We start from the raw sequence: 22,918 nt of genomic DNA, 5'->3' as shown, positions 1-22,918 counted from the left end.
AGATATTTGTGAGGGGTAAGAAGCATAAGCGTCTTGCTCCCAGAAGCCCCAGCATGACATCTCTGAGCTTAATGTTTGAAATACAGTAGTTTTGTGGGGTAGTCTTTAGGTTAGCTCCGCGAAGTACAAAACCACACAAAATAACCTTATTCAAGCCAAACCTGCAGTGCAGCAGCACAAGTTATATTTTTCTGTGCATTCTTTCCCTCTTTCACAGTAACTTCTCTGCCTCTGGTCCTCCAGTGTCATCTTTCTCTCAGTTTCACTGTCATTTGTCTGAGAATTTATTTCCAAGGAGCAGTGTTCCTACAAAAGGTGTAGGTTACCTCAGCTGGGAGTGGGGCTGGGGTTTACAGTGTGTCTTACCGTTTCCTCTTAAGGTGTTGGTAATACAGAAGAGTAAAGGGTAGTAAACTTCAGTGCAGCTGCAGACTTCAGTTTTAACAATAGCCTTTAAACTTCATTTTGTAAAATTCTTCTTGCCAGCAATATGGCATATACAAAGTTTGAATGCAAATTTAAATATTTCTTAGTGATAATAGAAAGTGTTAATATGAAAAGAATAGGAAGACTTAATGTGGCCTATTGGATAATTTCTGAGTTGCTCTGCTTTTCTTGTATTTCTTTTGCAAGATGTGTAAAACAAAGTGATAATGCCTTTTTTGCTTTTGTCATTGGGATAAATACTACCTTCTGCAGTTAAACATAATGGGAGGAGGAAATGAAGTGGACAAAGCTCGGAGTGCTTGTTTTTTCTGCCATCTGTTTTGCTGTGGGGCAGGGGGTGGAATTGATGACAGTTTGAAGAATTCCAGTCTAATCTGCTTTTATCCTTCCTTAGCATTTGGCATCATTGCTGCTGCACAACAAGTTTGCAACGGAGTTTGTTGCTCATGGAGGAGTGCAAAAGTTGCTGGAGATTCCTCGTCCTTCCATGGCAGCAACAGGGGTCTCCATGTGCTTGTATTATTTGTCTTACAATCAAGATGCCATGGAGAGGGTAAGAGGCATTCAACTGCAGTGATTTCTGTCATTTCAAACAGTGAATTAACATCTAAGCTAAAAAGCAAATTTATATAAAAGACTTTGGTATGTGCAGAGGCAATAGGAAGTATATAAATAATGGTGTATTTGAGTGTTTTGTTTCAAGGGTGTGGATTTCAGTTCCTAGGGAATTAACTGAAGACCTCTGTCTTGTCGGCATTGTCTCAGTACTTTCACCACCCTTTTCATCCTATTGCTTCTTTCCCTCAAAAAAAGGAAAAACTACTCTATTCTCATTTGTCTTTCCTTTCCCGTCTGTTCCAACGGACTCCGATACCTGAGATTGTGTTTTTTCCATGCACAGTCCCAGTCTGGATAGCTTCAGTGTCACACAGTACCTCACTCAGATTCCAGACAGCAGCGCACTTCTGTGGTGGTGGTAGAGCGCAGCAGAAGACTAATGCGGGTCTGGTCTGCATTGTACAGAAAATCAAATTAAATGACTCTGAGGGTTCTCTGTGGCCTGAGCTTATGAATATTGAAACTGATGATGAAGGTAAAGTTCCTCACCTCACATTTTAACATAGAAAAAAATTCTTCAAAGAAATCCTCCTCTCAGTTCAGTAGTATTCCTCCAGCAAGCATCCCTTCGGACAGGTTGATATGGCAGTCCACCCTTAAGCTTCAGTTTCCCAGGTACTTTAAACAGTGATTCTATTTCCTTTTTTATATTTTTGTACTGGCAGCAGCATGTGTGTGCTGAACCAGATCTAGGAACTGATCCAGTTTATTCTAAAGTTGCTACCATTCAAGAAAAAAACTTCCAGCTTGTGAGCATTAGTACTGGCATATGGTAGCATCTGGCTCTAAGATTCATACAAAGCAACTGCAAAGTTGTAGCCTTAAGCCTTCCAACTCTGCTCTGCTTTGAGTGATGGCTTTTGATTCCTGGCTTGTCCCTGGCTTTGTTTATTTTTTTTTTTTTCCCCCCCCCCCAGCTGAAAATGGAAGCAGTTAAACTAGTAACTGTACGTTTCTGCTTATTCTTTCCTAGTCTTTGATGCTGTCTGAATGTGTGTTGTGATTTAACATGCTTAACACTCCTGAGCACATAGAGGCTGGACTGGTAGTGGTTGTTTAAGGCCGTATCAGTATAGATTCTGCTGGCATTTGTGTTCTGCAGGCATTCGTATGAGCGAGTTCAGAAACCTTTTGGTAATCACAGTTGATCAGGGCTGTCTGTGCCCTGTATTACGTCTCTCTTATGAGGGCAAGAAAGGTGAAATGGCCATAAATGTTCCCTCCACTTCTTTTTGCCCATTATGTCGGAAAGATGGACCCTGGCTGCACATGACCTGCTTTGGTGTTTCTCTGAACTTTTCATGAGAAAACTCTCTGCGGTCCCTTTTTTCCTTCTCCCCCCCCCCCCCCCCCCCGATTTCACTTGCTGCTTGCCTGGCCGTTCAAAAGGAAAACCAAAAGCCGTGACAGGGTGCTGCATGAGGATTCCTTCTGCTTGACATCCTCAGGCCATGTCATAAAACCATGCAGCTGTTTTGTGGTGACATTGTCTCATCTGCCAGATGTTATCCCTGGTATCTACAGATACCAGGTAGAGCAGGTCTCTGTGATACATTCCTCTCGTCTTTGGATTTTAGAGGAAGCTAATTTCAAGGGGCAGTCCCTTGTCACTTAGTCCATGCCAAGCCTCAGGTCTTGGGGTGGAAGCAAGGCTGGAGCTGGTAGCACTGTATTCTCTGAATATGTCCAACACCAGAAGAGAAGAGACCAAAAAAATCTGTTAACTTGGCATACAGCAGCTGGTGCCAGTGCTTTAGCTCCCTGTGCTGTTCCTCTTGGCGCTGACCCTGGCAGAGGGTTCAGAGTTCCTCATCATTAGAAGCTAACAAACGTATGCAAAGGTGCAGCTCTGAGCACATGGCCTGCACATCTTAGAGGCAGGGTCTGAGAAAAGAAGACCAGCTCTGTTGTCTATTTCCAGAGAAAGTTAAGCTTTAGATTTGCATTTGATGATCCTTGCAATTCCCCTAGACTTCAGTGCTACCAGAGCTTGCTGGAACTTCAACCTAGCATGTAATGCTGTTACACTGAGAAGAATTTTTCTTTCTTCAGTGGAAACTTTTCTTCTTTCTCTGCCTCTAGCGAAGCATTCTTTGGATAGCTTGAAGTGGTATGGAGAAGGACTCTCTGGGATTATACTACGTTAAGACTGCTGTATTTATTGTGTTTAGGTCTGGGAATGGACAAATTGCTAGTCCTACATTGCCACATCATGGCCTTTATTGGTCTCACTGGGGCTTTCTTTTACTTGTCTGGAAATGGGACTTTTTATTTCATGTCTCGGATGTCCCAAGTCAAGCTGGGAGTAACTGATATTTGTCCTCTGTCTGTTTGCCCCTCAAAGAACCCTCATTCTCCTTGGACAAATTCTCTTCAGCAATCTGAGGTCGTTCTCAAGAATGTTCTTTTGCTTTCTAGGTGTGCATGCACCCCCATAATGTGCTTTCAGATGTAGTAAACTACACCTTATGGCTAATGGAGTGCTCCCATGCCTCAGGCTGCTGCCATGCTACCATGTTCTTCTCCATTTGCTTCTCCTTCCGTGCTGTCCTGGAGCTCTTTGACAGGCATGATGGCCTTCGACGTCTGGTTAACCTGGTAAGGCTTGTAGTTTTATGTGGTGAACAGGGTTTTAATGTCAGGTTTTGCAACTTTTACAGTGCAACTATGGAGAATTCTGTTCTTGTTTTGTTTGTTGTGTTTTTTTCTCTCCTAAATTCCCGAGAGGTGGGGTGAGTTTTTCTAAGCAACAGACATGTGGATCCCTTCATCTTTATTCTTTTTCTTATTATTATGATCATTGTCCTGAGACTTGTTACCCTTTGAGAGCTTTTTGGTGCAACTCTTGGGTTAAGCAGCACTTACTTACACAGTGGTGGCTTAGCAGTAGTTAAAATGTTTCTCGCCATTCCACACGTGTAGTATTGCCATGCACCCTTTTGGATGCAGATACAGCCAGCCTTGTTCCAGGAGAGGTGCAGCTGTGTTTGTGCTGTGATAATTGCAGTACCTTATGAGCACAAATTATACTGTTCATGTACAAAAGCTGGTAGGTCTGTGTGGTATTGCTGTGCAGTCCTAATAGCTCGGGTTGGTGCTAAGTCAGGGACAGCAGCACTGCAGGGTGTAAGCACAATTTGTGTTGTGTAATATAATGCCCAATAGCGTTAGGCACAACGTTGCCTCCAGATCTACGTTGATGTAACTTCTGGATTTTTTTCTTCGTAGATAGTGAAGGAGGGGGAATGGTTCTTTTTAGACTTAACTGTTTATCCACACAGATAGCCTTTTCTGTTCTGACAGCTTTCGTCAGCTCTCAGTGTGCTTGTATGTCTTGTGTAGCAAAGTAAGTTTGTCCGAGTGTAGTACAAGTGCAGCTGAGAATTGTAGGTGCTCTTTTTTCCTGAAGAGTGAGCTGATGAAACTTTTTTTTCCCTACCCAACCTCTTTCTGAAGATAAGCACGCTTGAGATCTTAAACCTGGAAGACCAAGGAGCCCTCTTGAGCGATGATGAGATCTTTGCCAGTCGCCAGACTGGGAAACACACCTGCATGGCCTTGCGTAGATACTTTGAGGCTCACCTTGCCATCAAACTTGAACAGGTGAAGCAGTCACTCCAGCGCACTGAAGGTGGCATTCTGGTCCATCCGCAGCCCCCCTACAAGGTGAGCAGCATGTTGCAAGCTTTTAACGTGGTCGTTGCATTTTTCAAGTGAATCTGAGCTGCAGGAATATGTGGATGTCCTTTGAAGCCAGTGGAATAACTAGGCAGTGTGCAATTTATAGGGATTTTTTTTATTTGTACTTTTTTCCTGCCTTGTGGAATGACACCGCAATAGAAAAATACAGAAGAGCCTTTGAGGTTAATCTGAGCTATGTTTGATTAAGGTTCCTGCTCATCTGGTGTGGTTTCCCTTCCATCTCTCAAACACTTAAGTTAAAGGCAGGTTATTTTTGATACTCATGGGTTTTTCTATGCTTTTAATCTCTGAAAGGACAAAATCTGTATGTATAGAAAAGTGCATAATGTTGAAAAACTTGGAAATAAGTTTGATAAGGACAACTGAAATGTGTCTTTTGGAAGCCATAGTTTTTAGGAATGACCTGGGAGATTCTTGTGTTGGCCATGACTTTTTTTTTTTCCTACTTTCTCCCAGCAAAGTGATTTTTTTTTTTTAAAAACCGAATTTTATGGCTGCTTGCTTTGAGGGAGCACATTCACCTGTGGTTTCTGGTTTAATTTATGATGGTTTTCTAGAAGAGCTGAAATAAGAAAATATAAGGAGTTTTTTGCTTCTGCAAAAATCACTTATTTTCAGTAACTAAAGGAATGTGTATAAGCTGTTGCCACCTTGTGTAATTTAAAAAAAAATTGTTGAAAGGCAAGCTTGTTAGGAATTTCCTTTTTTCTTTAGTATGTTTTGTAGTCAGATCTTAGAAACTGTAATTGATTTTTTTTTTTTAGCCTTTCTTAATACTTTAGCATAAATTTATTTTGAATGATGGCCTAGTAACTACTAGATTAGTAGCTTAAAAGCAGGGTAGAATTTTAATTTAATGTAACTTTTTTTTCTTCTTTTTAAATTGATCTAAGCCTTCTAGGACTGCAAAGAAACTTAAAGGATAGCATTCTTAAGCTTATTATTGTATGTTATAGTGACAATTGCTATATTCTTTTATAGTTGGGGAATAAAACAGAAAGTAAATACTTCATCTGCAAGGAACAGTCTTAGTCTAATCTTCGTGGATGCAGTTTTCAGTTAAATGCCAGCAGTGGAGGACTTGATGTGCAAGTTTAACCCTTGTGATCTCTTTTTTTTTAATGCTTCCAACTCACTTCCCTGCAGGCCTGTTCGTATACTCATGAGCAGATTGTAGAGATGATGGAGTTCCTGATCGAGTATGGTCCAGCACAGCTCTACTGGGAGCCAGCAGAGGTTTTTCTCAAATTGTCTTGTGTCCAACTCATGCTTCAGCTCATTTCAATAGCGTGCAACTGGAAGACATACTATGCAAGGTGAGCTGTTTGCTGTAGTACTGAATTTTAGTGCAGTAAGTTGTGTCTCTTGGGCAGGACACTACATTTCTAGATTTTCTACCTCTCTGATAGCATTTAAAACACACATACTGATTAGTGCTGTTAGGGCCTGTGCTATGGCTATACAGTGCTTATGAAAGTTAACACCATGGAAAGCAGGGCTAAAATCTTGAGGTAGAGAGGGATGTCATGAGATTTCTGAAGAGCCAAAATGCCTCAGGCCTTTGATTTCAGAGAAATCAGCATCATAGTAGAGCTTAATCACAATTCTGTGCCACTTTCTATCTGTCTCAAAATGTGTTTACCTTTTTGTTAGAGAAAGGCTAGAAAACCTTCAAAGTAGAGGGTGAAATCAAGACATATCTTCATCCTGGAAAGAGGTGGAATATCTGTTTGGATGTAGTAAGTTTAGCTGACTCAAGAGAGGACACTGTGTATCACGGTTGATTTTTTGGTATTTGAAGTTTCTTGAGCAGATATAACTGTGCAAAGGAGTTATATGAATATGCAACAAGCCAGCATTTGAGAGAGGAAAAAGACTGAAGATTGTTACTGTGCATTGCTCAGGTTCATGTCCCTAGATGATACACTACCAGCTGTTAAACTCAACATGTTGGTAGAAGGGCTCACCTTGTGATGCCACTTTTAAGTTTCTCCCTTGTCTTTGGCCACAGACAAGCTGTGGGGGCACCATGATACTCTGTTATCTTTCTGTGGCACCTCTTCCCTACGCCTCCCAACCCAATCCCAAAAAAGTTCTGCAGCATCCCTACTGTTACAAAAGAAAGGGAACTGCCACCAGGCTCTGATAGGGTACCATTAGGATCTTGTCCCCAGTTCAAAAGGAGGATGGGTGCAAGGTTCCAGCCTCTGTTTATCCCAATGACTATCTGCTCCCCAGAGTGAAGCTGTAGTCCTCTCTAGAGATATGTTCACTGGTGAGTCACTCTCTGCTATAACTAGTTGTCATCAGCTGTATTCTTGTCGCCAGGACTCCCTCCTTATTTCTGCTGCCTGCAGGAGCTCCTTGCCTAACTTAACTTGAAAGAACTTTGAAATCTGTTTTGCTTCTGCAATCCCCTGCCTCCCTTTCTCTCTCTCAGGTTGCACTCTCCTGGGTAGTTTCTGTTCTCCTGTTTCTTGCTCTCTGCGGCTGTTTCCTAATTGCTAGCTGGATTAACTCCTACCTTTCCATACAGATTTACAAACCTTTGCCCCTTTTTCTTGCATTGTTCTGCTCTTCCACCTCTTGCTTAACAGCCCTTTTCATCTTCCACACACCTGTGTCTCTCTTAAACTGGTGCCTGAGTTGATGCCTTTTTCCCTATCGCAATTGTCTGTTTTACTGCTAAAGTTTCCCTTCACTTCAGAAAAACTTCCTTTCTAGTTGACGGGTGACAGAGTATTTTAGGCAGCAGTGTTTCCCAACTAAGACGTAGAGTTAGATTAGATTGAGAAGCTTAATTTAGAATGCTTTTGTGGATAAGTCTTAACATTCTTATTTTTATAAATACAAAATTACAGTGCTCTTAGGAGCCTGTGGGCAGGGTGGGATAGATGTTGACAGACTGCAGGCAACGGTGTGCATGTGAACACTGCCTTCTGTGGAGATCAATCCTTTAAGAGTGTAGCATTATAAAATCAAAATGCACCATCAAATACATCAGATGTGACTGATTTACTCCTATTTGTTGGGGTAGATTGAGTACTATTTTATGTTATTGAAATAACTCTGTATGTACATCTCTTAGAAGTCCTTCTGTTGTTGTCTTCCAGGAATGACACAGTACGATATGCTTTGGATGTACTAGCCATCCTGACTGTGGTTCCTAAAATCCAGTTGCAGCTGGCAGAACCTGTGGATGTGTTAGATGAAGCTGGATCTACTGTTTCCACTGTGGGTAAGCTGAATATGGTCCTGGTGACTTACACTCTTATCAATTGTCTTCTGCTACATGGTTTTTCAGTTGGCTGTTTGTCACCTACAGTGAGGCAAGGGTTAAAATAATTCATGTGTTCAGAGTTATTGTCAGGGAGGCAAATAAATGGGGGAGTAGACTGCGGTTAAAATTGTGTCATGATTAGCACTGTGGTTGGACTACAAATTTGAAGGCATGGTCTTTGACTTGCACTTGTTTTCAAGAGCTCATTAAATACAGATGGGGGCAAATCTACCTTTGTAATGGAACTATTTGGTTCCCTCAACTTCTCAGAAATTTAGGTCTCCTGGGGATATATTTGAGAATATGAGAGAGGAACAATTATTGCTATTTATTTGAGTTGTGCTCTAACTGGCTACCTGCAGATTCAGTATGCAATTGAATGAGATGTGCCTGGATCAGATCTAAGGCTTATGCATTAAATGGGGCGTGACTTTTTTTTAAGAAAAGAAAAATAAAAGATGAGCAGAGTACTAGATATAGGCAAAAGATAATTTCTTTTGCACAAAACCTTTCTCTAGGCAGAACACCAATTCTTTCTTGAGTGAGAGTTTTAATCTTCTGAAGCAGACATGAAACTAACAGGAACTCTGTTGGGGGAGGAGGGGGGAACAAACCCAAAGTTTCATTTTTGCCTGACTCCTTTTGGAAGCTGTGATATGATTTATTTTTTTCCCTTCATAACACGGTCCCCTTCCTTCTGCTCTGTTTCCACTTTGTTAGTATTTGTACAAGAGAGTTGCTTTTTGCAGTAAGAATCAGAGGCATGCCAGTGCATCTTTCCCTGTGCCAGGTACCTCAGATTTTGTGTTCCTGGGCCATGCCTGATCACCTTCGCTGAAAGATTGTTTGACTCCCTACATACTGATGATGAAGTGGAGGAGCATCAGTGTAGGAAACTATTTTGCCAGGGAGGTAGAAGAATACATCTTAGGCTAGTTAGCAGAACTCAGAAATTCCCAGAATGAAGAGAATTACCTATTTCCCTCAAATTTGTTGAAGACTCCCTTACTTGTCTGATGAACTGTGTAAGATACATTTTTAGAGTACTAAAGAAACTATTTCTTTCCCTCACTAGGTATTAGTATCATCCTTGGAGTTGCTGAGGGTGAATTTTTCATCCATGATGCTGAGATTCAGAAATCAGCCCTTCAGATCATCATCAATTGTGTATGTGGCCCAGATAATCGGATCTCCAGTATTGGCAAATTCATCTCTGGAACTCCTCGGCGAAAGCTTCCTCAGGCCCCCAAGAGCAGTGAGCACACGTTAGCTAAGATGTGGAATGTGGTACAGTCCAACAACGGCATCAAAGTGCTGCTGTCATTGCTGTCTATAAAGATGCCGATCACGGATGCGGATCAGATCCGAGCATTAGCCTGCAAAGCCTTGGTGGGTCTCTCACGCAGCAGTACTGTCCGGCAGATTATCAGCAAGCTCCCCCTCTTCAGCAGCTGTCAAATTCAGCAGCTGATGAAAGAGCCGGTGCTTCAGGACAAGCGCAGCGAGCATGTGAAGTTCTGCAAATATGCTGCTGAGCTGATAGAGCGTGTCTCGGGGAAGCCATTGCTGATTGGCACAGATGTCTCTCTGGCTCGGTTGCAGAAAGCGGATGTGGTGGCCCAGTCAAGGATCACGTTTCCCGAGAAGGAGCTGCTGCTCCTGATTCGGAACCATCTCATCTCTAAGGGCCTAGGAGAAACTGCATCTGTCCTTACTAAAGAGGCTGACCTACCCATGACTGCAGCATCTCATTCATCTGCCTTCACCCCTGTTGCGGCTGCTGCCTCTCCTGTGACCCTGCCTCGCACTCCTCGCATAGCTAACGGCATCTCAGCCCGTTTGAGTAGCCACACTTCTGTAGGTTCCACTGCCACCTCTGTCCATGCTCAGGCAAGGCCGTCTGCATCCCAAGGTCCACTTGCCCTTCCAGGCCCTTCTTATGCCAGCAACTCTCCTCTGATTGGCAGGATAAGCTTTGTCAGGGAGAGGCCATCTCCCTGCAACGGCAGAAAAATCAGAGTGTTGCGACAAAAATCGGACCATGGCGCCTACAGCCAGAGCCCAGCTATCAAAAAGCAGCTGGACAGACACCTTCCTTCCCCACCCACGCTGGACAGTATAATCACAGAGTACCTTAGGGAGCAGCATGCCCGCTGCAAGAACCCTGTTGCCACCTGTCCCCCTTTCTCTCTCTTTACTCCCCACCAGTGTCCTGAGCCAAAACAGAGGCGCCAAGCGCCAACTAACTTTACCTCACGGCTGACCCGCAGGGCAGCCTTTCCGAAGTACGGAGGGGTGGATGGTGGCTGCTTTGATAGACACCTTATATTTAGCAGGTAAGGAAGAAAAGTGTTTCTTGATCCCCCTCAGGATGTACCCTGTGCCAAAAAGCCTTACCTGGATTCAGGCTGTGCAGACCCACAGCGGAGTATCCTTGGAGAGAAAAGTGTTTTAGTTCAACAGTGACAAGTGGGAGAGCCTTGAAAGGCACTTTTAGAAGTTGTTTTGTTTCTCTTGTCCTTAGTGCTGATCCTTAGTACATAAAGCACGCTTTATTTTCGGTATCATGTTAATTCGTTAGCAACATTGACTAATGAAGGTCATAGCTCTTTGTTCTCCTTTGGAAGGTAAGTATGTAACGCCAGTTTTACATGAGACCGTAGCATATCCTTGAGGATGGTTGGCTGACAGATGCAGGACAGCGGAATCCATATTTTGCTCTTGCAGCTGAATCCGCAGCACTGCAAGTTGCTAGCCTCCTTATGTGGCCTTTCTTTGCTGAGGTTAAATTGGAAGATGATGTAAAGTTTATAAAAATAAAGATGACACATAGATGACAGCATCTTCACAGTGAAACCAGTATCACCTTGGGAAATTATGATGACAGGAGGTTATTTGGCTGATGTGCCTTGTCTTCTTGTGTTGAGTGTTTCAGAACTAGTAGAAAATTTTTTACTAGCTGTCTACAGGTGACAACATTACAGGTTTTCCATCAATCCAACTTTGAAGACGGATTCCAACTGCTTCAACTTAACGATGTGCTTTAACAGAAGTACTTATTAGTGCAAAACAAACCCTGAAATGTTGCAAACACTGTTGTAACATACTTACTTGAGCACTAGTCTTACAACTGACACTTAGCTTGTCCTAGAAGAAACCTATAACTTGTACCTACATGACTTTTAAGGGCTGGATTTAATATCATCACACAGCATTTCAGTTTTGCTTTTCTTCTGTCTTTCGGGTGACTCTTGTATTTCTACCTTCTCCAGGTTCCGTCCGATTTCTGTGTTCAGGGAAGCAAATGAGGATGAGAGTGGCTTTACCTGTTGCGCGTTTTCTGCAAGAGAACGATTCTTGATGCTGGGTACTTGCACGGGGCAGTTGAAACTCTATAATGTATTCAGTGGACAGGAAGAGGCCAGTTACAACTGCCATAACTCTGCCATCACGCACCTTGAGCCATCCAGGGTAAGTGATCAAAGACCTGTTCTGAGTTTTAGAAGTTCTCACAGCCTAAGCCCTGGTATGTTTTGGGCCCATCTGGATATGTACATCTAGAATGCACCTACTGGCTGGCCTGCAATACCTGTCATTAAAGTACTTGTAATAGTTACATACTCCCTCTCTGTGAGTTCTACAATTATTTTTTTCTTCCCAAGATAGTAGAGAAGAGGCACAGTAGCTGTGTGCCTTCCTAAGTAATGAATATGTGTGTCTGGAAGTGGAAAATGCTTAAACTGACTATGTTTTTAAGATAAACGTGAGATAAGATATCAGAGTTTATATAACCTCCCTTTGTTGGAGAAAGAAATCCTTTGGGGGATGATTCTAGGAAGAAATAAAAGGTAACTGATTTATAAGCAGAATGAACTCCACTCACAGGGCATCAAAGTTCAGGCATGGATTATCCTGCTATTATCTGCTATTAACATCACAGATCGTTCCCAGATCGTTCCCATTGTTATCTGTAACGTTTTTCTTAGTCTGCCAAGGGCTCTTTGTATTATACATAGTATTAGATACCTAGACTTTATCCCCATAGGAGTAGTTTAGTAAGCACAAAATCTGCTACAGTTCCTAAATTCATCTTGTAAGTGTAAGTTAAAGTGTACAGGTAAAATGATAACCTCTGTTTTCCCTGGTGGTCTTTTCCCTTCCTCACCCTTCACTTTCATCTGGAAATACAGGATGGATCTTTATTGCTGACATCTGCTACGTGGAGCCAACCTCTGTCTGCATTGTGGGGAATGAAGTCTGTCTTTGATATGAAGTAGGTATACTCTGATCCAGCTGTGGGGTACATTGCAGTTAGAGGAACCATTCAATATAGGCAGAAACCCTAAGAACAAACTCCATGAAAGAACAGTTCAGCACACTTCTCACAATCTCTTGTGAAAAAATAAAATGTGCTCCCTTTCTTACGTTTAGTATCTTCCCTATTTTAATGGGTACAGACAGCTTTGCTAAATTCTAACTACTAAAGTCCTATTTAATGCAAGATAGATTGGTAAAATCACTGTTGTCCCTGAAGGCAAAGTAATATGTTTGTATTTTTATTCTCATGTTTGTAAATTATCTTGGCAACCTTTCTGTAGCCAGTGACAGAATTTTACTAGCATGGTGATTTGTGTGGTGAAATTTTCAGACCTGGATACAAGCTATTTCAGAGCTGGATAAAGCTATTTAAAATTGATTTCAGTATTTACAGTTGTTCCTTCCCATAAAAAAAATGGGTGGAAGGCTCTTCATTTTTAAAAGGTTTGACTGTTGTCTACCTTAGTTGGAAGCAACAGTTTTGGTGTGACCTGTTTTAGGTCAGCTAGAGGGCATTCTTCAGATAAAAAGTTTAACGTGCCTTAGGCCTGCATGTGCATTTGAACGTTCATGATGCCATTCATTGCTCACTCTTCTAAATAGTGTTATGTTTATGGCAGACCCTGTTGCAGTAGTAATTTGATGACAAGTCTGTGAAGTTGTTGCTTGTGTTTTTTTCACTGGTCTGCTGTAAAGGCTTTGTCTGTAACAGGTATTTTCCTGCAAATGCTAGTGGAGCGTTTTTGCGTTGTAGTATGCCATGGTCAATGGCGAAGGAGAGTCTTTTCTATGTTTTTAGTTTTCTGCATTGTTGAAACCTCTGCTGGAGGTGTTGGGGTAGTGTTTGGTTCACACAGGTGGCTTGAATCTGCAGTTCCTTGACTTCTTCACTGACTCTATCTACAGGCATTCCTTCCCTGATGACCAGTATGTGGAGTTCAGCAAGCACTCTCAGGATAGGGTCATTGGCACAAAAGGAGACATTGCCCATGTAAGTACCAGTAAAGGTCATGGTTGTGAAGCTGTGACAAGAATATTATTCTTCACAGGACATTTATTAACAGATCTTGGTGCTCTGTGTAACTGATGAACTAAGAGGCTTTAGAGGAAAGCTTTGAAAGTGTCAAGTAACTTCTCCCTGTGTCTAAGGGTGTAAACTTGACCATTCCAAACCAACTGTAGCACAAGCAGTGTGCAATGTGTTGCCACTGTGGTTAGTATTCTGGGCAATTGTAAAATCTGCTTTGTTTTGTTCATTTGAGAGAGGTTGTGCAGGACTTCCCCCCCTGCCCGAAGTTGCCTCCTTTGCCTTAAACAGTAATAGTAGTAATAATAATAAAAGTTTCACTGTAAACAGTAGTTCAGTCAACAGCTGTGGGAAATGGCCTATTAAAAGTGTCGTCCTTTTGCCCCCGCACAAATTTGCAGCTTGCTTTTGAGTAATTTAATTTTACCAATATATTTTCAGAGAACACTGTTGTAGTGTTTTGTATGAATACGTGCAAATTTGACAGAGACAGTCTTCAGAGTGCTTCTGCTTCTTCTCAGTGCTAATTTGCATTAATTATAGGCACTGTCTCTTTTGGAAGAGTATTTGCATAAAAAACTGTCATGAAACATAACATATTCAAATTATTTATGATTTTACTTACTGCCCTTGATTTGTTTAAGCAAACTGTCCATTCCTGCCCAGTTTTTAACTTGGATTTATCTGGAAGTCAGATCAGTTTGTGTATTGTGTTTATCTGGTAAACAGATTTGTTTTCCAATTCTAGAGAATTTTTTTCCTCTCTAAGTTTGAACGAGAGCTAGGCTCTGAGGGATGTTACAGACCAAATTTATCTGAGAAGATGGTCATAAACCCTTTGTACTAGTTAAAGCCCTTTTTATATTTTTATCTTCCAACAGTTTGTTGGGGCAAAGCTGAGAAAGTTGCCCTTCCATGTAAACGCCAGGAATTTTAACTCGTTTCTATAGTTTCTGGCTTTTTTCCCCCCTTGCTGTGTGCTTTGGAGTTTTTATGTTTGTAAATACCATCTGCTCTGAAAGCAGTTCCATTTCTGAAACAGTGGTACCTTGTGACTGCAGCTTCCCAGCCCACTTTTTGTAATGGGGTTAGTTTCTTTGGAACTAATCCTGATCGTATTGAAATACATCAGTGAACCTACAGTAAGCTAAGTACTGGCCAAAACGTGTTTTGAGACTTGGTTCCAGCTGTGAAAAACTATTAAAGGACTGGCAGGAAGGGTTATCTTTGGAATGCTCTCACCTGAAATGAAAAAGCAAAATGGAAAATGGGTGATTCTGGAAAGAATTTAGAAGGGGGAACATGGGGTGATCTTAGGCACAGGTACATTACAAATTGTGACTAATCTTTCTTTTTCTTTTTAATCTAAAAGATCTATGATATTCAGACTGGCAACAAGCTATTGACTCTGTTTAACCCAGATCTTGCCAACAACTACAAGAAGAACTGTGCCACCTTTAACCCCACTGATGACCTTGTCCTAAATGATGGTGTCCTCTGGGATGTCAGATCGGCACAAGCCATCCACAAGTTTGACAAATTCAACATGACCATCAGTGGTGTTTTCCATCCCAATGGGCTAGAGGTCATAGTCAACACAGAAATTGTATCCTTTGGCCACTGTGGTAACTGATGTGCTGGGACCTAAAGAATTTGTATTGATAAACAAGTAGGTGTTTGCAGAAGTTGTATTAATGGACTGCTGTGTTACAGGTTATGTATGGTAACAACAGTTTTCGTCTGTGAATCAAGTAAGTAGGGACTGTCAGACAGCTAGCTAATTTAAATCTAGCTTCTGCCTCTGATATGACCTAGAGGAAATACTTAACACACAGAGAAAGCAAGAGAGATTTTCTTTTCTAATATACTCTTGTGGTACTTCTGCTCTCTTCCCACCCCTTACCAAGATCAACCTTGAAGCTACTGCAGTAACCTCGTATGACTGGGAATGACATTTTGAGTAAGAGCTCTTTCAGTTTGAACACGTGGAAGGGATTGTGGTGCTGGAATCCGACTCCAGTTCTGTCATATTTGCAAGAGGGTGGCAATGAGGTTTCTTGAACGCAATTGTTTGCCAAATCAGTTGTTTGCCACTGCTGAAAAGGAAATAGAAACTTTCAATTGTTTGTTGCTCCTTAGCCTGTATTTTTTCAGTGGGACCTCCGAACTTTCCATTTGTTGCACACAGTACCTGCACTGGATCAGTGTCGTGTGGTCTTCAACTATACTGGCACAGTTATGTATGGAGGTAGGACTTCTCAGTCTTCTCTTACTCTCCTTGATCACCTCTGGTTTGAGATAAGTAGATGCTTGTTCAGTGAAATCAGAAGCTTCAGGGAGTCTGTCTTAACTCCAGGCCTTACTGGCACGTGTGAACTGGAATTTTTCAGAAAGTTTATGCTATGTGTATTGCTGACAAAGACAGTTTTCTCTGACATCAGCAATATCGCAACTCATTTCTGAGATTAAAAATCAACCTATTGAAAAAGAAAATGTGTATAATGGCAGATCGATGATGCTTGAGAAAATAATTTTGTCCTCTGAATTATGTTTCAATGATCTGCAGCATTAATAAAGGCAGCTCTGGAAGAGTAGATATTAAATGGGTCTTGCCAAGCTATTAAATAAAAAGAAAATTAATGTCAGAGGCTGATATGATCTTAAGTTGGTCTTAAGTGACAAATGGAAGGTGTATTTGTGGAATAATCTTTCCTTGTATCAGCTATGTTGCAGGCAGATGATGAAGATGACCTTCTGGAGGAGAGAATGAGAAGTCCCTTTGGCTCTTCTTTCAGGACATTTAATGCAACTGATTATAAACCTATAGGTAAGAGTAAAAGAGGAGCAAACAGCTTGGTCTGGAGGCTTAAAGGTTTATTGAAAGTTCTGCTTAGTAATATTCACTTCCTCCTCCCCTCTGCGTGTATGACAAAACAAATTCTGCTACGACCCGTTCTGGTTGAAGCACGAGAGTTGGGTTTAACACTGAAATAGGTTCAAGTATCATATCCTGTTCAGCATGTGATTGCCTTACTTGCTACCGTTCAGCAGTTCTGGCTTTGTTTTCCTTTCCTCTTTCCAAGTAGGGCATAATCTCAGATAGTAGGTCATTTGGCCAAGATGTCATTGGTCTCATTTCAGGAAGGGCCTTTTTTCTTTTCATTTTCTTTTCTTTTTTTCCTTTTCCCAGCAGCGTTTCCCCATGCTAGTAGTTCAAAATGCTGTCAGTTTGGCCTCCAGCTTGCAAAGCTCCTGGAGCTAAACTAAGTGCTGCTGCGGACATAAACAAATGTGGCTTTTGCTATTGAAAGGAGACATGGCTCACAACCCAGTCCTTTGGTTGTCACTTATCCTGGAAGATTATCTGTTGTTTACTATGCTCAGAGAAGCCAATAAATGTATTATCAGGAGAGGAGGCACTGTGCAGAGCAGGTTAAGAACTTACCTGGCTATTTTTTTATGACAGACTCCAACATTTCTATTACAGGTTGAATTAGTTACAAACGTTCATGTCAATTCTATTTCAGCTGTTGTTTCTTGTCCCAACATTTTATTATCTGCTTTTAGACATACATTGTTAAACCTTTTCTTTCAGTGAGCGTTGAGTAATATGCAGTTAACCACTGAGTTTGTTTTGTGATGTTTTCCAGCTACCATAGATGTAAAGCGGAACATCTTTGACTTGTGCACAGACAGCAAGGACTGCTATCTGGCTGTCATTGAGGTAAAGGAGCTAAGAATAAACTCTGGTCTCTGTAGCTGTGGTCTGAGTCTAGTGCTTTTTGTTTCTTTTTGAAACCTTCAGAACTGATGATTCTGGAGTTCCTACTGTTAAATTCATGTCCTAAGTGGTGGTGGTATTTTGATGATGGTAAAGATGCTGTGAGTTTTTTGTTTTCTACCCACAGCAGTCTTGTTTTTCTGCCTCCTCTGAGTCCTTAAACTTCCAAACACATTTGCCTCTCTTCTTCAAACACTTCCCGCTTTAAAATGTGCAGGCGTTTTCCTTCTCATAAGCATAGAGAGAAGGGTATTTTTTTTCCTATTTATAGCAATAATTTCCTATTAAAATTTGCACTGTATCAAATAACTGGGAAATGCAATCTTCCTGGGGCTCCCCATGGAGCTTTTCTGTGAATCACTCTTATTGTTCCCTTTTCACTTGCCTTCCTAGCAAAATCCCAGAAGCTAAGGATTTGAAGCAAAAATTACTGAGTGAAACTTCTGGTCTGTTAAGGGGGAAGTCAAATTAAACTAATGGGTCTTGAACCTGACTATGTAAGTGCAGTGACTAATTTAAAATCCTGTCGACTTAATACTCTGTGAACCGCTGATCCTTACAGACCAAAAAAAGCGAGTCAAGGATTTGTAGTAGGGCAGGCTTCATGTTTAACTACCGAAGTTGGAGTTGCTAAGGTTATGAGGCCAAGATGTGAAAATTTTCTTTTATAGGAGTCATTGGAAACATTACTTCCTGGCATCTGGCAGCAGTGGTTGCTGGGGTATCAGAGTGCTGTCTTCTGGAACCCTTGCTTAGATGACAGCTTTTAGCATTCTCTCAAGGCATATGGTTCAATGATATAATAGGGAGGCAAATTTGAAAGGAAGTGGTGTGCTGTTAGGTGAGAACTAAACCAAATCATGTTAAGGATGCAGTAGAGGTTTTGTTACGTCTACTAGTATGGGTTTAAGTTGTGGATGACAGAAGCTGAAAGTAGATATTTACATCACTCCTGGGCTGGTCCTTGAAACTAAAAAGACTTGGTGTTAGTGCTAGTTGTACTGCTGCTAGTAAATGGGACGGAAGGATTTTGGTAACGGTTCTGTAATTGCGATCAGATACCGCACTGAATACGAACGCTGAGCTTAATTCCTGGGGCTAACTGCTGTGTGGGCATCTTGTCTTCAGAATCAAGGGAGCATGGATGCCATGAACATGGATACAGTTTGCAGACTGTATGAAGTGGGCAGGCAGCGTTTGGCAGAAGATGAAGAGGATGAAGAAGAAGATCAGGTGAGAAGTATAGCATTAACCTGGTTGTTCAAGAGTAGCTGTTAGCCATCTACATGTGAGAGGCCACAGGTGTTCATTTATTACCTATAAAGTACAGATGCCTCATTTGGTCTCACCTAATGTGAAGTAGATCACTTTACTGTCAGTGTAAACTAAGACTATGCAGAACCTGTGTGAACAGTAACTTTGTGCACTGTAAACCGACATGATAATTTATAGCGTATTTATTAATTTCCCTAAGTGTTTCAATCTTGATCAGAAACTTTGCTGTTTGTTCTGCTTGTTTGGTTTTTTTTTTAAATATTTTGACACCCAGTAGAGAACAGTAGTGTTTTGAGGTTTTCCTTTTTTCAATTCCAAGTCTCATATTTGGGCATAACTTGTTAGCAGTTTCTGAATGAGACACAACTTGTGACTAATGCGGTGAAACTGCACAGTACTTCTACACAGCAAAATGTTTTAAGAATTTTAAAGAAAGCTGTAGGTTTGCATTGGGATGTATTGGTTTTTCTTCTCAGATCAGCCATTTGATCACTGGCAACTTGACAAAAGAGCTAAGAACTGCAGTAAGTGCCCCTCAGGGTGCCGTTGGCAGAATACGTGGTAGCACAGAATCCTTACTACAGTACAATGAGAATTAAAGACAAACTTGTAGCTTTTTGGGTGTCAGGTGTTTTTGGTTTTTTTTGTTTTGTTTTGTTTGTTTTTTTTTTGAACAGGCAAAGACCTTATGCTTCAATTCCCTAAAGATTTTAAATGCATTATTCTCTGCTCTTTGGTGTCTGCATTCTAGTAAATCATATATTTGTATCTCCTGTGAGAAAAGCTGACTTCACCTTTTTCCAAAGAATGCCAGAAGGTAATATTTTGGTGGGTTTTTTCCCCAGACTCTGTGGAAAGCTGGATTTCTGATATCCTTTCTGTCTCTGAATCTTCCTGTTGCTAGGTTGAAACTTTTACTTTCTAGTTCAGAAGACTGGATAGCAGATCCCAGGAAAGGGTAATTTTTTTTGCGGTTAGTTGTTATTATTACAATTTCACTGTATTTCTGAAGATAAAGCAGTAGTTCTGTTTTGCATACACAGTTTGCTGTCCTGTCCTCTCAATGTGCTACAAGGTTGCAGTTGAAGTCTTGGCATTCTTATGAAACCATCGGTCACTGTTTCTATTCCTAGATTGGATGGATTCAGTTTAGGAACTTTTAGGATGGGTGAAAAGTAGAATTCCTTGGGAAGCAATGAAGGGGGGGGTGGAATTACTGTTCCTTCCAAAGTGTTTCTATTTTCTAGCCATCCAGTGCTTGCCTCAGGCAATAGTTTCTATTTTTGTCTCTGCTTCCACTGTTTTTGTTCACATTCAGTATATTTTAGTAAGCTTATTCATATTTTCTTTATAAAACCTCAAAAAAAATAGTTTGTAGCAGAAATTGATTTTGCATTGTACAATGATTAACTAGCAGCTGTCAAGACACTGTTTGGTGATATCGCTGGTAAGTGGTGACTTAAGTGGAGGTCTGTATTTGTATAAGAGGACGCAGTCTGAATGCTGTTGGTTCCAGGCTGCAACACTGGGTACCAAGCAGGTACCATCCATCATCTTATCCATCAGATGTGACTGGGGACGCTTCCTGTCTTACAAATGGAGGTGGCCCCAGGTAGAATTTAAGTATGCTGAAAGGTTTTCTGTAAAGCTTATGAAGTATTCAAACAAAGCTGCTTCGGGATGGATTTGCAAGCTAAGAGTGACTAGTTATTATTGCATAATTGCTGCTTTTTGTCGTCTTTGCTTCTGGGGTATATAGATGTTTCCTAGACAGTAACTTTTAGGGATGGTTACAATAAAGTTTCTTTAGTAAGACAGATTTGGTTTTAATATAAACAACACTTATGAAACCAAATTCAATTCAATCTGTATATGTTTAGCAAAACATAAACTAAACCCCTTGCGCTCTGTCTCGTAGCTGTTCACTGCTGTTCCTCCAGGTTTGTTCTAGTCTTAGGCTTACAAAACACAGCTTTTGTCTCCATAGAGACATCCAGCATTGAGCTAGAATGAGTAGAGGTTTTCCAGAATAAAGATGGAATCTCTCAGGCACACTTGTCTGTTAAGGCCAACAAAAGTAATTTGTTTCCTGATGAACAAGAGTGTTCTGTGTATACATATGCTCACACATATGTAGGTGTTTACTACTTGCCTAGTTTCTGTGATTTAGGCTTTGAAAAACTGGAAATAAACTTTCAAACTTACTGGGACTTCTCACAGATATTCTAAAACACCTTCTGGATAAAAGAAGGTGCTTTCTGATCTTTTTCATTAAAATGGTGTGGGGGGCCCATCCATCTGAATCAACACTAATCTGGTTTCTCTTTGGTCAAGATTTTTAGAGCAAATATTAAAATTGCTTTAAAAATTGCACTTGAGACAAGTTGAGAACCGTGGAGAAAAATATCTGCCTGACTTTTTTTTACTTTAAATTTTGATGCCTCATGATGTCAGTTTTGACAAGTGTCAACTGATAGCTCTGTGACAGATTTTTGAAAAGCAAAAGACGTTTGGCCCGTAAAATGAACCTATTTGGTATAGGTTCATATAGGTGTATTTGGCCTATAGATATCTTCCAGTTCCTTCTCTTATTTAAGTGAAGAAACAAAACAACTATATTACTCCCCCTTTCTCAAACCAAACCTTGTAAAATCAACTGATCTGTTACATAAGTTACCCTCAAATTAAATGATCAGGCTGACTTAGCTGGCTTGTGTGTGGTAATGCTGCAATAAATGTTTATGGTTTTGTTTGAGATACTTGAGAAGAGCACCACTGCAGCTGGGCTCTTCCTTGGCTGTTATACTAGCCTTTCATATGAGATCCCTGGAAAGCTGCCCTTTCCTAGTTACGGCCAGTAATCCAGAGTTGTCAAGCCTTGTTAAACAGAACAAACGCTAAATGGATATCGATACTCTGTGGTCTGTCCTTACTGCGGTAACTGAGGGAAAGTGAAGATGTAACACGCTTAGCAAGAGCCGGTTTGTGAGCTTTTTTTGTTGGATGTTTTAGTCCAAAAATACTTGTCTTTCTGCCTTGAACTTTCATGACTTTTGTGTATTATTTCACTGCTGGGTGAGTACCTAAACGGGTCCATCAGTGACTTGACAGTCTCTCACATGTATTTGCAAAACTGTGTTCAGTCTATGGGGAAATAGGCAGTTTCCTATTCTTAAGTCCTGCAGCAAGATCCTCCTCCTTTTCTTCCTGTATTTGCCACTGTTTTGATACACTCCTTCAGAGTTAGACTTAGCAAAAATAAGATGGGTATCTGAACTACTGGTACAGATGCTGGACCGTCTTTTGGTTGTTAGCTTGCTTAATTCTTATTTATTTCCCTTTCTTGGCTGATTAGTATCCCCTGTTCACTCAGTAATCTACTGTCTTCTGTAGTGAGGCAGACCAGGAATTTCAGAGGAGATGGTGCAGAGGAAAGTGAACGTACTGATCTGGCCTAGAAATGGCGCATGGCAGTTGCTATGGGCTACAAAAGGAGACTTCAGAAATATTAAGTGATCAGAAAAGCTAAAACGAAGGGAACTGGCTGACCACAGAGTAGACTCAAAACTGAAACTTAAGTCTGAATGACGTGATCTTCTGAGTGGGCTACAGGATTTTCAGTCTGTGCATTTTTACCTCTTTATTTTAGTTTTTCTTTCCATATTAGTTCTTTAAGGCCTGTTTTTCTCTCTGTGGTACATGATGTGGATGATGTTGCAATCTGTGAGGCTCAAGTAGTATTCTCAGTTATTGTCATGTTCAGAGAGACTTATGGCTTCAGCAGCACATTGCTTCACCTAGCTGTCCCTGTCCTATAAAGTGTGTTCTACTTCTTTTGCCAGAGCTGAAGAACTGTTAATTATCCTGCAGTGCTTCTGGGCTATCGAAATGGTGATGGTAGGTGTGTAATTTGTCTTTTTGCATTGGTTTAGAAAATTCTAGGTGATGTGAAATGAAAGCTTTGGAGATAAGGCAACAAAGACTCGAAAGACAATCGCTATTCTAACATGTGGTTTAGCCAGGATGGAGAATGTTTTTCCTCAGCTTTCTGTGTGATCTTTGTGATCCCAGTTTCTACTTTTATTTTAGGACTCTCCCCCTATCTGCCTGCAACAGCAATTCCACTGTACTTCTGTTGCTGTTGGCCTGATACAGGTTTGTTTTCATGCAGATACTTATTTGCTGGGGAAAAACCCCATAAACCTTAATCCATATTGGCACGTGTATTTCAGAAACATCAGACCATGGTGGTGCTTTGTCACTACAAGCTGCCTAGAATGATTTATGTCACCAGGGACCATTAGTTTTTCAGGAGCTGTTGCTGTAACATTTGAAGATACGGTTTGTTTTGAAATCTTGCTTGAGATGAAATGGTTTACAGAATAATAGCTGGGAACAAGTATTTTCAGACAAATGTCTCAACTGATAATAATATACATGTGTTTATTGCACATCTTAATAGGAAACTTTG

The 22,918-nt window shown here is 41.0% G+C and overlaps 1 protein-coding gene across 1 annotated transcript in view; it reads left to right on the top strand.

The window, feature by feature from the left end:
* The window catches only part of VPRBP (Vpr (HIV-1) binding protein), a 48,624-nt gene that overhangs the window by 12,419 nt on the left and 13,287 nt on the right, over positions 1 to 22,918 (top strand). Inside the window, exons 8-21 of the mRNA XM_009321829.1 lie at positions 842 to 1,000; positions 3,484 to 3,663; positions 4,522 to 4,731; positions 5,914 to 6,083; positions 7,881 to 8,005; positions 9,123 to 10,383; positions 11,320 to 11,518; positions 12,238 to 12,320; positions 13,271 to 13,355; positions 14,764 to 14,997; positions 15,546 to 15,639; positions 16,114 to 16,218; positions 17,042 to 17,115; positions 18,301 to 18,405. Of these exons, the coding sequence (XP_009320104.1) occupies positions 842 to 1,000; positions 3,484 to 3,663; positions 4,522 to 4,731; positions 5,914 to 6,083; positions 7,881 to 8,005; positions 9,123 to 10,383; positions 11,320 to 11,518; positions 12,238 to 12,320; positions 13,271 to 13,355; positions 14,764 to 14,997; positions 15,546 to 15,639; positions 16,114 to 16,218; positions 17,042 to 17,115; positions 18,301 to 18,405 (3,084 nt within the window). The remainder of the gene's footprint in view (positions 1 to 841; positions 1,001 to 3,483; positions 3,664 to 4,521; positions 4,732 to 5,913; positions 6,084 to 7,880; positions 8,006 to 9,122; positions 10,384 to 11,319; positions 11,519 to 12,237; positions 12,321 to 13,270; positions 13,356 to 14,763; positions 14,998 to 15,545; positions 15,640 to 16,113; positions 16,219 to 17,041; positions 17,116 to 18,300; positions 18,406 to 22,918) is intronic.

The sequence above is a fragment of the Pygoscelis adeliae genome, unplaced genomic scaffold, assembly GCF_000699105.1.
Source record: "Pygoscelis adeliae isolate BGI_AS28 unplaced genomic scaffold, ASM69910v1 Scaffold94, whole genome shotgun sequence".
Lineage (NCBI taxonomy): Eukaryota > Metazoa > Chordata > Aves > Sphenisciformes > Spheniscidae > Pygoscelis > Pygoscelis adeliae.
Note: the sequence above shows the minus strand (reverse complement) of the source record. Positions and strands in the feature narration are given on the sequence as shown.